Source organism: Schistocerca serialis, chromosome 2, assembly GCF_023864345.2.
Source record: "Schistocerca serialis cubense isolate TAMUIC-IGC-003099 chromosome 2, iqSchSeri2.2, whole genome shotgun sequence".
NCBI classification, from domain to species: Eukaryota; Metazoa; Arthropoda; class Insecta; order Orthoptera; family Acrididae; genus Schistocerca; species Schistocerca serialis.
The window spans coordinates 583,700,966-583,718,471 of NC_064639.1; the positions used below are offsets into that span (position 1 = coordinate 583,700,966).

At 37.9% G+C, this 17,506-nt stretch overlaps 1 protein-coding gene across 3 annotated transcripts in view; it reads left to right on the forward strand.

Annotated features, from left to right (window-relative positions):
• The window catches only part of LOC126457599 (myoneurin-like), a 75,401-nt gene that overhangs the window by 22,189 nt on the left and 35,706 nt on the right, over positions 1–17,506 (forward strand). The window contains exons 2-4 of one of the 3 annotated variants that reach the window (XM_050094044.1): positions 5,382–5,603; positions 10,682–10,917; positions 14,340–14,985. In XM_050094044.1, coding sequence (XP_049950001.1) covers positions 14,359–14,985 — 627 coding nt within the window. In that variant the 5' untranslated portion in view covers positions 5,382–5,603; positions 10,682–10,917; positions 14,340–14,358. The remainder of the gene's footprint in view (positions 1–5,381; positions 5,604–10,681; positions 10,918–14,339; positions 14,986–17,506) is intronic. The other 2 variants (XM_050094042.1, XM_050094043.1) reach the window with 2 other exon arrangements.

Here is a 17,506-nt window from a genome sequence, read left to right on the forward strand (position 1 = left end):
TTCAACAACAATGTGTTGATAATATTGTGAGCAGCATGTTACATGCATGTGGTGGAGCAACATGATACTGAATACTAGCCAACAGCACAGTTGTGCATTTTTGTAGATACTGCATTAAGTTTGGTTATTGTTTTATTTTTATTTCACAGTAAAGTTATTTTTTTAGTTTCATAGGTAGGCTTATTCTTTCATTCGTTGCTGTCCTTGAAGGTTTGCAAGTACGCAGAGGCTACTTTTTTTAGCTGCTTAGTTAGGATTCAGCCTCCCATTGCAGCAAAGGGACAATGAAACAAAGTTAGGATTTCATTTCCAACAGTGAAGAGGGGAATAACGGATATTTCTTCATGGCAGAGCTGGTGTCCACTCTGTCTGGCACTGTAAACAAAGTACTTTGTAATAAGCAAATTCATTACACCGTGTGAGACAAGGGTAACCAGTCATGTTCTTTAAATATTTCAAGGATTAAAAAAAATGGCTTCTCAAACCAGGTAAGAACCATAAATCACTAGCTAACTATTACAGTATTACTATTAGTTGCTACCCAGAGGAGAACTAATGAATAATGTGCTTTCCAAAATTGAAAGGTCTCTTAGTTTCTTCCAGCATGGTTTCTGGAGAAATGTGAATCCTGATAACTGGCCCTACTGGAGGCAGTTATATAACAGGATTTGCTATGCAGATAGTACCTTTTAATTGTTTTATTCAGCATAAAGTTTATGGTATTACAAAGAAGCATAGAATCTTCAAACATCTCGAAAAATATGTTCCCAGATGACCCTCTTCATACAGCTCTTTCTGTCTAAGCGTTTTTTTCCAGTTTTACAGTGGCATGTGCTGCCCAGCCAGTTAGAGTACCTCTACACACACACACACACACACACACACACACACACACACACACACACACACAGAATGGAGCAGTGCCATATCTGTAGCAATCAGTAAGCCATACATGCGTCCTGGGTAATTCCAAATTCTGAGTGCTGTAGGTAGCTAAGTCTTGTTGGCTGATTTTGTATTTGGCAATCCCAGGTTTTTTGAGCAGAACACTGGTACGTGCTACTCATCAGCTGTAAACCATAAACTCGTTTGTGTGATTGAATATTCACCATGGGTCATGGTGGTGGAATGGGAGCATGATTTAACCATCAAATTATGTTGGCCTACCTCTTTTTTTTATTTTTTCAAGTTGTATTACATGCTGATGGTAGTAGAATGTTGTTGTGGTACAGCTGTTAGCTGGCAGGCTTTTGGGGCACCTGCTGCAGACCAGGTATAGAAGGCATATTCAAGTTCTGTCTAGTTTGATTATTACTATACATCCCTAGTTAATCGTGGTATTGCCATGTCATGTAATTCTACATATAATAAAAAAGATCCAACAGGATCGGATCAAGGAGCAATAAACCCACTCAACAAAAAGGGCTCCCAATTACTCAAGGCAAACTTCACCTCAGAAAAGAATGCTGATGAGTAGCTGGACGCATAACATGACTCAACTATATTCTTAATTGTTAAGAAAAAGGAAGGTGGTTATGAAAAAGTGTCACCTTGCTATAGCAAGGGCTGCAGTGTTCAAGTACATTAAAATATGTCAAGCTCTTGAGAAATGGCACACTGCTAGTAGAAACAGCCATTTCTAGCTGAACATATAGAGAAAAGAAAAGTGTTTTGTGAGTACATGATTGTGACCAAATTGTACTTCACCTTCAATTCTAGCAAGGGTGTCTTGTCATGGGATGATTTAATGCGTATATATTTTAAGGGAAATGTTGACATGAATAGAAATAAAGTACATTGTGAAGTTAGTAAATGAATTGTGAGCTTGAAAAGATAACAATGTTTGTTCTGATGATGATTCTCCAGGCAAGGTTCATTTGCCCAAAAGTGAGACCAGTTTTTCCTAATGGAATGCACTGGTCTCAAGTGTCGGTATTATGGACACAGTTTGCCATGGATGTGCAATGTAGTAAAATGTGACCAAGCTGCTAATGAAGATAGTAATCTTTGTTCTGTTCCTCTATTCTTTGTGAAGTGCAAAGGTACCTGTACTTTTTCAACCCTTATTTGGGTGAAAACAAAATTCTGGAAATGAAAGTAACGAGGAGAATATTGTTTCCATAAACTACATAAAAAGTTTGACTCATGAACCATCAACCTTTGTAATGCCATTTGCTTCAGTGGCCAAAACGACAGTTTAGATAAGGGATTTTTCAACACATCTACTACTAACTGAAGCTGCCACAAGCATCTTCACATGCAAGTACACTTGCAATGATGAAGTTGCCATGGATACAGATGATTGTGATGATGATGATGATGATGATGATGATTTGTGGCTGAGGGCACTAAAGAGCAAGGTCATCAGTGCCCTGCCATGGATACAGTTATTTTCCTCACATGACTAGCAAAGCTCACAGAAAAAGCTGCAAAATCTTCTATTGAGACAGAACTATCAAAATTGAGCAGTTTGTTCACAGTGATAGAAGTTATCTCCAGTGATTGAGAAAGGCATAGTGAAGAGGTTGAGAACAGAAAGAAATAACTCAAAGCCCTCTGTCTATCCATCCATGCTGTTTGTGTAGTGAAGAACCTGATGAAGAGGAAACTACAAACAATATAGAAATTCAGAGCTGCTGAAGAGAACTAACAAGTCTCACCATAAGACACCAAACATTTCCACCCCTTCAAGATAGGGGGAAAGATTGAGTGAGACGATGTTGTGGATAGCACACTTAACTCGCATTTGGAAGCATGGTTATTGTAATAGCCAGTCTGTACACTCCTATAAAATTTTCTTTGCTTTAGAAAACTCAGGCAAATGCAACGATAGTTCCTTCAAGAACACCAATTTTATTCTGTGCCCTTCTCCCAAGTGAAGCTGGTGCTCTGTGGTGTTAATACCTAGGCAAAGGAAATAAAAACCTCACTGCTAAGATGTCTGCTATGTTAAAGTGGAATTTAAAATGGTTCAGGATACATGTGGAAGAAGTTAGCCTGATAGGATAGGTCAGATCTTTGTGCTTGCATTTACAAGCAACAAATTTTACATTATTTGTAGCCCTGTGCTAAGGGGTTGTATCCACCATAGGAAGGACAGCCACACTGGAGAGAGAGCTGAAGGAGAGAGAACTGAAAGAGGAGCAGCCATCTTTGTATGTAATGTATACAGCTTGTCAACGCTAACCTACAAGTAGTTACTATTACAGCATTTGTGCGTGCAGCATAGAGTAATTGTACGTTTCCTCTACCTGCCTCAGTATATCATATGACCAAGAGTCTCTCTAATATTATTACAGAACTCTGCAGCCATTCCTCATTTCTCCACACGAGATACTCTGTGGCTTTTCCACTATCTGCATCTGGGGTTGAGTTGTTGAGCATCACTTGGCTGGAGAAGAACTGCGTCATCTGAATATGGGACGGAACACGCAGTTCAGCTCCGCAGGGTTCCAGTGATTGATCTTTTGTTATGGTTTCCATGTTTTGTACAATTTGCTCTGCGGGAAGTGGTCAGTTATCTACTCTCCAGCTACCATTTACTATTGGGACACCTCTGCTGGACAGAGCAGTTCTTGAAAGACTGTCACCAGTGTGGCTGCTCAGCAATACAAACTGGGTGTAGAGCCAGCTGGTGTATTTCAATGTAGAGATCATTCAGAAATGTGATATTGTCACCAGTATGGCAAAGTTTTCAAGACAACTATGAAGACATCCTGTACCCTGTTGGAGTGAAAAGTGCTGCTCCACAATCAGGGACAGGCACTTGGCATTGTGGAGGCTCAAGTGCAGGCCATCATTTGAGAATCTCACAGTCTTCCTGGAAGTGAGAGCAAAATGCCTTCATATTATAAAATGAAGCAAGAGGAGAATGTGCAGGAATTCCTGAATTCCATATCACATTCTAATAAGCCAACAATTGTATCAGAGACCATCAATTTCTGTTTATCTTTTATCAATTTCTGTTTATCTTATTGATATTGCTTAAGTTCCTTATGTATTCTATAGTTACATTGATAACTGTCTCTTCTTTTAATTGGTTTGTGTATCACTCTCCATGTCTCATACCTCCTGATGTAGCCTTGTCTAGTACTAATTTTATTTTATGTTATTAGTTTTGTTTATTAATAGAAACTGTTATGTAGACATGCTATTCCTATTTTGTGTTAGAGGTTTTCCTGTCTACTCCATTGTTATTTATGTACTGTTCAAGTTTTACTTTTTCATTGCATTACCATGACACTGTCAAAGATGTTACTGTATGTTTCTACTTCAGTCGAGACATGTTACTTCTCGTCCAATGTTGTTTGCAAACATTGTAACTTCTTTGGTGATAATACTCAGTAAATGTCTGAAGATGGCCTTGTAAGCCGAAAAACGGTTAACAATAAAAGTAATATTGTAGAACAAAAGCAAACTGGTGCTTTTCATTTATTATAATGTTGTTCTACCAAGAACCGACAGAAGATTCTGTTAACCATCAAGAAGATTTCAGACGAAGGTACCTGGTGGAGAAACTAAAAGTTTCTTACTTTTAAATGTTAACTGGCAGTACTTGGAGTTGATTCTCCTGTAAATGAATTGTAGTCAGATAATTTTTATTTTGATACAAAGAATTCAGTATGAAACAATGGAAAGTCCAGAATGGAATAACAACAATATGGAAGGATAGATTGATAATCACCACATAGAGGAAGCATTGAGTTGCAGACTGGCACAATGAAGAAGATTGCCTAACACATAAGATTTCAGACAAAAAAGAACTTATTCCAAAATAGAAAAATAACACACACACAAGCACAACTTGCGCACGTGTGGCCATGTCTCCAGTTGTGTGGCCCAGACAAATTTTTCATTGTGCTTGTCTGCGACTCAGTGTCTCCTCCATGTGGTAAGTAGCAATCTATCTTATTCATATTATTGTTAAAAAAATTCAGTATGATTTTTTTCTAGTCTGATCCATTCCATGCCTTATCTTAATTTAGTCTTATGATATTCTGAAGATGATGAGCAGTCACCAGATATGGTAACAGTTTTATTTTTTGTATCATTCTCTGTCAAAATTCACACTTAACAATACAAAGTTAAAAAAAAAAAAAAACCACTGAGACATGGAAACAAGAATTTTATGATGGGTGGATGCTAATGAATTTACTTATTTAATGATATAGGTACTCATTTAATTTGTTTTCATGAGTATAGTAATGTTTTTATATTCTGTTCTTGATTTTCCAGACAGGTAAGCTTGTCAAAATGTTGCAACTTTTTGATGAGCTTACCTGAATCGAAACTCAAGAAGTCAATATCAGACATGTATTTCTTTAGCTGAAAATAAGTATCACTTGATAAAATGAAAGGACATTGGACAATATACTTTGCAGTCACATGGGCTGAGCTAAGTGGTGAGGAACGGAAAATAGATGCAGTGCTTCAATAGCCATGTTAGAATGCTATGAAATCAGAGTGAGACCTTCATGATGTATTTAAATGAAGCCAAAGACCTGCTGATATACAACACTGGAAGTGTAAACAGAGCAGGAGGAGGAGCATTCAGTGAATTCAAGAGTAAAAATCTTATCTACTGCTCTGATAAAAATTCCAAGGTATATTTAGTTTTACATAATTAGTAAATTGACAAAAATCATTTTTCCAATTGGTGTGAAAACAGAGGACAACAAAGAATGTAGAAGTACTTAAATATGTCATCCCAATATTTTTCACTAAGAATGATCATACTATGGTTCCTCCTTCTGATTATTAAATATATACCAAAATCGAAATAACAGGTATTGAGATCCATATTCTCAGCAGAGATGTGTGTGTGTCTGTGTGTACGTGTGTGTGCCTATTGTTGACAAAGGCCATTGGCCGAAAGCTTTAAGTGTGAAAATCTTTTTGTTGTGCCTATCTGCAACTCAGCATCTCTGCTACATGGGGAGTAGCAACTTTCCTTCTCAGAATATTGTTACATTCCATCCTGGATTTACCATTGTTCGTTAGGTATTGAGTTCAGTGATTATGAAATGGTAACAACTAAAATTACCCAAGAGAGGAAAAGCCACTGTATCTAATAGGATACCTGTTTGGTTCAACGTAGATTATTTGCAATAACTGGCTCTTTTTCTGGTATGTGTTTATCATAGGTTACTGGAGGCACTCAAAGTTGTTAAAAGAAGTCACTGGCCATTTTCAACAAGAATTGTCAGACAAATGTGTGTAACTATTACTCTGTATTGCTGACTCTGTTATAGGATTCTGGAACACATTTCATTCTAGCTTATTATGCCTTTTTGATGACCAAACATCTCCTCTGCAGTAAGCACCATGGTTTCCAGAAACACCTGTGTGGTAAAATTTATATTGCTTTGTTCATACATGACACTGGAGAGGCAAAAATGTACCTAGCTTTGGTTGATGGCCTGTTACTTGGCGTGAGAAAGTGTGTAGTACTGTTCCACACTCGTGAGTAATGAACAAAATATTATCTTGTGGAATATTTTCTGAGATTTTTGTCTGGATTAAAAACCTCTTAGCAAATATAAATCAATGAATATGAAAGGAAGTTCATCAGTACTTGTGGTGGTGGTGGTGGTGGTGGTGGTGGTTGTGGTGGTGGAGGTGGAGGTGGTGGGGGGAGGGAGGCTGTTACTGGATAATTTCTGAATATACATTAAAATGGTGATGTGGATAGCACCAAAAGCTCATAAAGGCTGCTTATGGATGATGCTGTTGTATATAGGAAAGCCACGACACCAATAATTTGAAGGAAAATGCAGGAAGACCTGCTAGAGTATTGTTGGCTGGTGTGGGGTCGGAAAGTTGAATCTCAACATCAACATCTGTAATTTATTGTTTGATTGTATGGATATGTAATTCAACCCAAAGAAGGCTTGTTATATCATTCTCATTCAACCAATTTGGCAACTGCTTTCTGTTCTGGAACCCTAACCAGGTAATTCAGCAATATACTTCATCAAGGAGTAATTTAGTAACAGCAAAAATGTTAAATCTTTCTGGCAGATTAAAACTGTGGTTGGACTGAAACTCAAACTCTGGACCTTTGTATTTTGTGGGCAAGTGCTGTACTGACAGCTACCCGAGTGCGGCTCATGACTGGTCGTCACTGCTTTAGTTCCACCAGTACCTCATCTCCTGCTTTCCAGACTTCACAGAAGTTCTCTTGTTAATCTTGCTATACTGGCACTCCTGGAACACAGGATACTGAGGAGATGTGGCTTAGCCAAAGTCTGGGAAAGTTTCCACTATCAGTGCACATAATGCTGCAGAATGAAAATCACATTCTGCAAACATGTCCAGCCTGTGACTAAGCTATGTCTCTGCAATATCCTGTGTTCCAGAAGTGCCAGCCTTTCAAGTTTTCCAGGAGAGCTTCTGTGAAGTTTGGAAGGTAGGAGATGAGATACTGATGTAACTAAAGGTGTGAGGATGGATCATGAGTTGTGTATGGGTATCTCAGTCAGTGAAGCACTTACCCGTGAAAGACAAAGGTCAAAAGTTTGAGTCTCAGTCTGGCACACAGTGCCAGGAAATTTCACATCAGCGCACGTTCTGCTGCAGAGTGGAAATATCATTCTGCGAAAGTTTTGTAGATAGCCTCATCCAACTGCAGTGGTAAAAGCTATAGGAGAGGCATTGTGTAATAGGGAGGGACATACCATTATAATTCGGAGAGCGTATGTCTCAAGAAGACAAGAAGAGACAGACAGGTAATTCCTTTCTTCCACATATATCTCTTGAAATGATGCTAAAATCAGAGGTCACATGGAGGCATAGAGGTCATATGGAGGTATAGACAGTTGTTCCTCTTAGGCATGATTATCTAGTGGAATAGGAAACAGACAGGTATATATCGAACAAGGTGAAACAGTGGTTAGCGCACTGGACTCGCATTCGGGAGGATGACGGTTCAATCCCACATCCGGCCATTCTGATTGACGTTTTCCATGATTTCCCTAAGTCGCCCCAGGCATATGCTGGGATGGTTCCTTTGAAAGGGCATGGCTGACTTTCTTCCCCATCCTTCCCTAATCTGATGAGACCAGTGACCTCGCAGTTCGGTTTCTTCCCCCAAATAACCCAACCCCCACAGACAGGTATGCAGAAAGTTATGGAAACTGCTATAAAGCGTAATTACATTCAGTGCTATCTGTTTAATTTTATGGAAGCTTCTGCTATACCAAATAATTTACCGTTTGTACAACTGTGTGGGGATTACTAAGTGTGAACCCACTGAAATAAAAATGAACATTCCAAGAGACAGGGTGTTGTTAAGTCGGAGCTAAAAATGTTGCATGGCATTACAGAGGTCTTCAGATAGAGATGTGTACTGTAATTACTGAAATTAAACAATAATATTAGAAGAATTTTGTTTGGAAGAGTATAAGGGGTAGTCATATTTTTTAATCGTCAACTAACAACTTTATTGGCAAGTATATGTCTGCAGCCCTGGTACACACTGAAATCTCTGTCCCACAGTATCATAACATGATATGCTGCCAGAACAGAGAGATGCAGCGTGCTGTTAAAGTGAAGATGGGCTGTCTCATTTTATTATGGCTCCTCTAGCGTCGTGCTGTGGTTCAGGGATTTCAGTGTGTACCAGGACTGCTGATATATACCTACACACAGACGTGAAATTAATTACATAAATATTATTTTTTGTAGTGGTAATTAATCCTTTATGACTAGTCTTCTTATGAGTGTGTCACTCATCGATGAAGGGTATGTGTCAGCTAGGAATGACGGTCAGCAGAAAGATAGTGCAAAAAGTATCAAATTTTCTCCATTTTCAGGGCGAGAGTGAATCTGTATCTGTGGGGTGATAATGATTGATCAAAAATACAGTTCCATTATTTGATAAAATAGGTTTTGATATTTCAGCAGACCACTGTTAAGTGACAAGAGTTGAAGCTGATCAGATATATGATGGATATGGCAATAACCTTCTACAAGTTTGCAGTTAGAAATGACCTACAGCTATGGGATGATAGATATACTCGGAGTATAATGTGAACAATACATTAATGTAATTGTTCATATTAAAACTGAAAATACATAAATGGTAACACAATTTCTAACCTGTACATAAGCCAAAGACAGATACTGAAATAGAGTGTGTACAAGGGCATGTTGAAAAGTAATGATTAGAAATTTTTTATTCTGTTCTCAATATCAGTTGAGGTATTACATGTCATGTATATTAATTGATTGACTTTCCCATTATGCTGACACAAGTTGCAATCCTCTGCTGTTAGAGGACTCCAAAGTGTAGGGTGTAACATGGTGATGTGTAACATAACCGTATCAGTGTATGAGAAACAGTTGTCTGTGATTGAGTTTCTGAAAGCACGAAATCGAAGAGTTCATCCACACATGGAGCACCCTCTCTTTTTAGCATGACACTGCTAGACCATCCACGAGTACTGTGATTTCTGCAACAGTCTGACATCTTGGGTTCACTGTCATCAGTCATCGTCCGTACAGTACCAACTTACCCCATTCAATTTTCATCTGTTTGTAAAACTGAAAGGATGCCTTTGAGGACTTCACTTTGATACTGATGAATTGGTGCAATCAGAGGTAAGATTGTGGCTCCATCAATAAAGTCAAATGTTCTACCGTAATGGTATCAACAAGCTGTTCTCTTATTGGGAGAAATGTGTTCGTTGCCAAGGTGACTATGTTGAGAAATAAACATGTATACATGAAGAATAAAGATGTAGAATGTCAAGAAAGTTTGTTTTATTTAAAAAAGCTTTAAGAGTTTTCACATAAAAAATTCGGAGGCATTGCTTTTCAGCACACCCTTGTATTTAAAGCAACTGAGCATTAATCAGTTTCATAAACGGTGATTAAAAACGAATGTGAGTGGGGCCGGAATAGGACAATAAGTACTGAAATGTACTGCACGTAAAGTGAGAAACTAATCCCAGGCTTAATAGAATTTTCATATTTTAGAATAAGTAAATACCCCAAAGTTTTTTTCATAACATCTTCATTGGGTGCTTTTAACCAGGCCGGAGCAAACATCTATTCTAAAGAAAAAAAGCACTTTGCAACAGATTCATTAAATACAGCTGATGTAGAAGAGTTTCAAATTGCAAGCTGCATTGTTCACTCCTTGTGGGCTTTAAATTATTTTGAATCTCTAAAACTTCATTCAATAGACAAAAAACTGCTTTTACATTCACAGATATTTTTATGCTTATGTACAAGAGGTTACATCAGTTTCCTTGCCATTTGTCAACCATACTTTACGGCTTTTTTCAACAACACATATCACCCATCATCATTGACAGGTGAGTGAATGGATAGCTTCAGAATATGTTTTGAGACCTCAAAAAACATGTAACCATCACACATAGAGGCATATATTACCTAGTTGTTGTGTGTCATCAAAAATTTATATTCTTATTTATTTATGTATCATCTGATGACAACAACAAATATTAAGAAATATTTGTAGTTTGCAATTATACATTTATGAATTTAGGATCAAAGCTAATATGTTTAAATTGTGAAAATTAATAATTCAATAATACTAAAAAAGTAGGACTGTTAATTAAAACAGTCAATCAGAGTTCAACATCTATTGAATGAATCCAATTGATAGTGGGAGCAGCATTAATAACGACACTTAACGGTCTGGGTTCTTTTTCAGAGAGCAGCCTGTGACAGTATGCCAGATGGTTTGTTGTTGGGTTCCACAATCACAGGCTGGAGATTTTGGAGTTTCCACTTGCATGTCACAGCATTGCACCTGGTGTGACCGGTTCTTATCCTGTTCAGTGTTGTCACTTCTCTTCTGATCAAACCCAGTAGACTGGCAGATGGATCTTGAACACCTTGATGTTGTTATGTTGCCGCATTTCGTCTCTTGTACCACTCTTCTTTAAGGTAAAACTTCCTGTTGTTTCTTTCATAATGCCACAGTTTAGTGTGTGATATCAAGCTGTCTGGAGGAGGGTCATTTAAGACTGTATGAATCTGAAAGGTCTTGGGGGTAGTCAGGGTGATGCAGCTTCTTCCATTCTTCATTGGTTGCTTCTTGGTGTCACAATTCAGGTGGCAGAATGCTACTGATGGTCTGCAGCCAAGGGATTGGTGTGGATTTTAATATACCCATAATAATTTTCATTGATTCATTCACATGGATGTCTAATTTCCTTGCATGAGCATTGTGTTGCTGTATTCAGCTACTGGGTATACTAGTGACAAAGCTGCAGTCAAGAGATTGGATGCTTTAGCACCACAGGTTGTATGCCAGTTAGTTTCTTTATGATGTTATTTTGTGTCTTACAAGGGGACCCTCTATACTGTAAATCATGGATTTTGATGCGCTTCAAATATGTTGTATGGGCACTGAGTACCTGGCTATCTGGTGTTTTAGCGACAGGTCTTGGTTTTTGAGGAAGTCGATTTTGAAGTTCATTGCGTGTATTGTATACCCGTAACATTACATATATTTCGAGCAAGTCAGCGTAGCGCAGCGGTAAGGGTTCGTGGCCACCGCTGTGGAGGTACCATGTTCGAAATCTGCTCTTGTACTTTTTTTTTTCAAAATTGACTGAAATTTTTCAATTTTATTTCAAAGAATATCAACAAACAGTGGAAGGTGTGCAAAATTATAAAGATATGTTCAGTTATCAATTTTTTCCAATATTCATTCCGTTTGTGGTTTGCAGTTGGAGTTCCAAATGTTCTTACAACGGTCACTTCTTGTATTACCTGAAATCGATCTCCGCCCATTATCATCCCTCTCCCATGAATACCGTTATCCATAATGGGAACCTCATCTCCTAAAGTAATGAGGATGCGAGTTGCATTCCTTTAGGTTTTCCGGCGTCAGCTGCTCGCAAAGCGTATCTAGTGCCGTGTGTTAGAAAAAGTTTGTGAAATGGAAGAACCAAGTGTTCCTGCAGTAGTGCAGCTAGCAGAAGATCCGCAAGTAGAGGAGTTGAATGAAGAATCAAAAGACGAAATCACGAATGCATTAAATACATCAAAAATCTACTCCGTGATTTGAATCTCGTAACAAATACACCGCCTAGTGTGATCTCTGCCACTTCCGTTGCAATTGGCAGTGAAATATGTATCACAATACAGGATCTCTTGGCCGAAAGACAGATCATTATTGATTATGAATTGATAGATTTCAATGAAGAAGATGAATTGGGAGAATATGAAGTGAACCACAAACAGAATGAATATTTGAAAAAAATTAATAACTGAATATATATTTATAATTTCACAAACCTTACACTGTTTGCTTATATTTTTTGAAATGAAATTGAAAAATTCGGTCGATTTTTGGGGGGGGGGGGGGGGGGAAGATACACGAGCAGGCTTCGAACTCCGTACCTCCACAGCGGTAGCAACGAACCATTACCACTGTGCTACACTGACTTACTCGAAATATACAACACGTGCAATGAACTTCAAAATCGATTTTCTCCAAAACCAAGGCCCATCGCTTATAAACCGGATAGCCAGGGTAAGTGCCTCTGTAACATATCTGAAGCACATCAAAATCCGTGGTTTACAGTATGAAGGGTTCCCTTGTTAGCTTCATCTTAAAAACAATAGTTCAATCTATTTATATAGTGATTCTTCCTTTGATAAGTGGATGATTTGTGTAATTCATCTTCTGCCTGTTGATTAATTGCACATTCTTTCCCATGCCATGTAATATTTTAGAAATGAGGAACTCAGTTCATATGTCACAATTGCAGTATAGAAACTTTTATTGTTCAAAGTAGAATTGGTTTCAACAGTCTTATGCTGCCATCATCTGATATAGAACTTGTTTCAAAAGTTCCGTGTTACATTACATGAAGTCAAAGCACAAAAGGCACTCCACAAATATACATATATTGATTAAAAAGAAAGACACAGTTGGCAAAATGAACATAGTTGATAATATCTGCTGTGTCATCTGAACAAGGCACAGCCAGGGCAAAAGATGAAGCTGGCACTAATGCCATAGAAACTCGCCACTTGCACGAGTTCCGCCAGCGCCATGTGCGACACTGTGGATGAAGATATCAACTTTGCCTTGGCCAATTGCCGGCTGCATACAATCCGCCAATGACAACAACAACGGACAGAAGCCTACTTGGAAGATAGAAGAGCAGCTCTTGTCCACTTGGCTGTAGATCATCATCCAGAGCTGACCTAGACAGGGAATGTCGTTTAGTGAACTCTTAGAAGTGAACAGACAGTTGTAAATTGCATTTGCTGTGTACTGTGAAGTTTTGCTATGATTATTTGCACTTAGCCATTGAGGGCCTCTTTTGTGTTATATTACACACAGTGTTGTAGATTTCATTATTTGACAAGTCACAAAAACAAGTGAACCTTTTTTAACTCATTTGTGTGACTTTGTTAGTAATTTGTTGGAGTGTTGTAGAACATCCATTCTCCTATCCTGTTACCTGACCCTGGGGCATAGCTGTGTAATAGTGGGAGGGAGAAACTGCCTCAGCGGTGTACTGTACAAGAAGCCGTTTCATGATTTCACAAACTCGGCCTGCCATAACAACAGTGGCAACTCGGTCTCCACAGCAGTAGTGATGAGACTTTACAAAACTGGTGACGATGGTTTACAAAAACATGCTCATACCATTCATGCATATTGGTATTGGACATGACTCTCCTAAGCTTTCCACACAGCACTTTACTAAAATCATCCAACAGTGAGATAGGTAACTTTGTAGTGGATCTGCCACGTCTGTGTTAACACTCCACTTGTGCGGTAAGCTTGAGAGAGTCATGTCCAACATGAATATACATGGATGGTATGAGAATGTTATCAACTATGTGTATTTTATCAAGTGTGTGTTTTTTATCAAGATATGTGTACATGTGGAGCACCTTTTGTGCTTCCATAAGATCAGATGATGACACTATAAGAAACTGGTCATCTTGGAACAGTAAGAGTTTCTATACTGCAGTCAAAGCATACGAAATGTGCCCTTCATTTACAGCAGTACAGATTGCCCCACAGCACAACATGAGGACTTTACATAATATTTTAGAAGTTACAGTCTGCCAACAAAAATTCTTGTTACAGTTTCCTTTTTAGTTCTTATTGTTGCAGTTTGATGGTGATAGGTAAGATTTAAGACTTCATTGAAGTTGCTTAGAACGCTATGAAGCATAGCAAAAACTTCCGGTTTTGATGGAAATAAGTTTAATCCAGGATTATCTACTTATACTTTTTATATGTGAGTGTCTTAAAATAAAAAAAAATGCGATGTTTGTCACTTACATGCTTTTGGATTTCAGTGTAAATATAAAGCAGTTTCATTGTGTTACAGGTTTTGTTTCATCTAAAGCATGGGCAGCAGTCACTTGCATGTAGTTTGGGACAATCATATCTCCAATTTGCAAACAGTTCTCTACGAATTCTACAATCGTCATAGCTTAGCTGACGTCACAATATCATGCAAGGATGGTACTTTAAAAGCACACAAAATAATTTTATCTGCCTGCAGCCCGTACTTTGAGACTGTTTTTCAGGAAAACCCGTGTGAACATCCTGTTGTTATACTAAAAGAAATATCATGTTATGAGATGCAAATATTACTTCAGCTTATGTACCGTGGGTCCACTGATGTTCCAGAAGAAGATATTTCTGATATCATACAAACAGCAAATGAACTTAAGGTAAAGGGATTTGTTCAAGCTGCAGTGAAGAATGTTACAGAAGACACAGACAGACTAGAAAATGATTCTGGAATGGATCAGCATAATTCATCTACCATGTTGCCCACTAATGATGATCATGAGTATCAGGATGAATCTGACTTACATGTTCTGAAAGACACAAGACAGAATGGAGAAAATTATGGTTTAGAGGATGATGTGGAAGGCAGCAATAGGCTTGTGGACACAAATGACCAGGTTGACAACTCTACAAGTGAGGTGGATCAGGAAATAATGGTATCTTCACCATATTCAGTGGTAAGCTATTCTTATTTCTATTCTAGCTGAAAACATTTTGCTATATATGGTTTTTGATGCATACAGAAATGTCACCTGCAGAAAGTACACAGATGATTTGCAGAATTATTTTATTTGGACAACAGTTTAGTCAATAATTAACATCCAAGCTTTCTGTTTATAGGAACGAGAGAGAGAGTGAGTGAGTGAGTGAGTGAGTGAGTGAGTGGGGGGGGCGGGGGGAGGGAGCAGGGGGTTAACTCTGGAATACCATCAACAATTTTGTGTGTAGTTAAATATCAGGAAAAAATTCATTTATAGCCTTCTTAGTGAAAAGGGTGAGGGGAAGTGGGATTAAGATAATAGAAAACAATGTGTTAGTGCTGAGTCCACATTTTTGCAATTCCTAGGCTGATTGGTGACAGTCCCAATGATATTTCTTCTCGAAGAATTTGGGTTATAATGGGAAGAGAATGACATATGAAAAAGAGGCATTTTTAAAAAATACTGTAGATTGAATTAGAGATCAATATGTTCTGCTACAGTTAACTTATGTTTCTTGCTAAAGGGTTAATTCATCTAAGAATTTATTTATTCTTGCTACTGGATGGAAACTAAAAATGGTCTTCACAACAAAGTTTTGTGCTGTGTTAATCTACATCTACAATGCTAAACTACAAGTCACCGAACGGTTCATGGCGGAGGGTACCCTGTACCACCACTAGTTATTCCCTTTCCTATTCCACTTGCAAACAGTGTGAGGGAAAAACGATTGTCTATATGCCTCTGTATGGGCCCTCATTTCTTGTATCTTATCTTTGTGGTCCTTACGCACAATGTATGTTGGCGGTAATAGAATCATTCAGTAGTCAATTTCAAATGCAAGTTCTATAAATTTTTTCCACAGTTTTTCTTGGAAAGAACATTGGCTTCCCTCCAGGGATTCCCATTTGAGTTCCTGAAGCATCTCCGTAACACTTATGTGTTGTTCAAACCTTTTGGCAACAAATCTAGCTGCCCGCTTTTGAATTGCTTCAATGTCTTCCTTCAAATTGACTTGGTATGGATCCGAAACACTTGAGCAGTACTCAAGAATAGGTTGCACTAGTGTCTCATATGTAGTCTACCTTACAGGTGAACCACTCTTTCCTAAAACTCTCCCAATAAACCGAAATTGACCATTCGCCTTCCCTACCACAGTTCTCACATGCTCATCCCATCTTATATTGATTTGCAATGTTATGCCCAGATATTTAAATGACTTTACTGTGTCAAGCAGGACACTAGTAATACTGTATCCAAACATGACATGTTTGTTCTCCCTACTCATCTGTGTTAACTTACACCACAGTTAGGGCTAGCTGTCATTAATCACACCAACTGGATATTTTGTCTAAGACATCTTGTATATTCCTACAGTCACTTAACTTCGACATCTTACCATACATATACAGCATCATTAGCAAAAAGACAGCAGATTGCTGCCCACCCTTTTCACCAAATCATTTATGTATATAGAGAACAACAATGATCCTATCACACTTCTCTTGGGCACTCCTGATGATACCCTTGTCTTTGATGAATACTTGCCATCAAGGGCAACATACTGGGTTCTATTACTTAAGAAGTCTTCGAGCTTCTCACATGTCTGTGAACCTATTCCATATGCTCATACCTCTGTTAATAGCCTAATGGGGCACTGTGTCAAATGCTTTATGGAAATATAGAAATATGGAATCTGCCTGTTGCCCTTCATCCATAGTTCTCAATATATCATGTGAGAAAAGGGCAAGCTGAGTTTTGCTTGAATGATGCCTTCTAAAACCATGCTGATTTGTGTACATGAGCTTCTCTGTCTCAAGAAAATTTATTATATTCAAACTGAGAATATGCTCAAGGATTCTGCAGCAAACAGAAGTCAGGGATATTCTGGTGAGTTGTACGGGATTCTTATCCCAACAATGTTGTTTCCAGATATGAAGTCATATGTGTAATAAATTTGTTTGAAATTGATGCACTCATTCCAGTGTCGCTAAGGAATAAACATTCATTCAAATTTACATATACTATTTGGTTTCTTGGCACTACCTTGTTACTTATTCATCACAGTCTTCAGTCAAATAAGAAAAGCAGTAAAACCTCTCTACAACACAAAGTCAAACTAACTTTATTTACATGTTTCTAAAAACCACAAGACCAATACACAAATTATAGATTTAAATCTTACACAAATGAACTACACTGCATATTGTTTGTCAGAATGGTGCTGCTACCTGTCAAGAAGTGGTCAGACTATAAGTTTAATATGCACTGACATTGTTGCCTGTGAATTTGGCAAAGGAAGCTTGTTCAGTTACTTTTTAGTGAAAATTTTTCTGATATTTAATTGTCAGATGTAAGATAAGTTATTTATATTACTCTTGTTACCTCACTCATACATAAATTAATACTTTACTATCATATCAATGTTTAAACAATATGTTTTGGCCTGCAAATGTAGATCCTTGTTTTTTTTGGTTTGATAGTTTAGTCTATGAGCCAC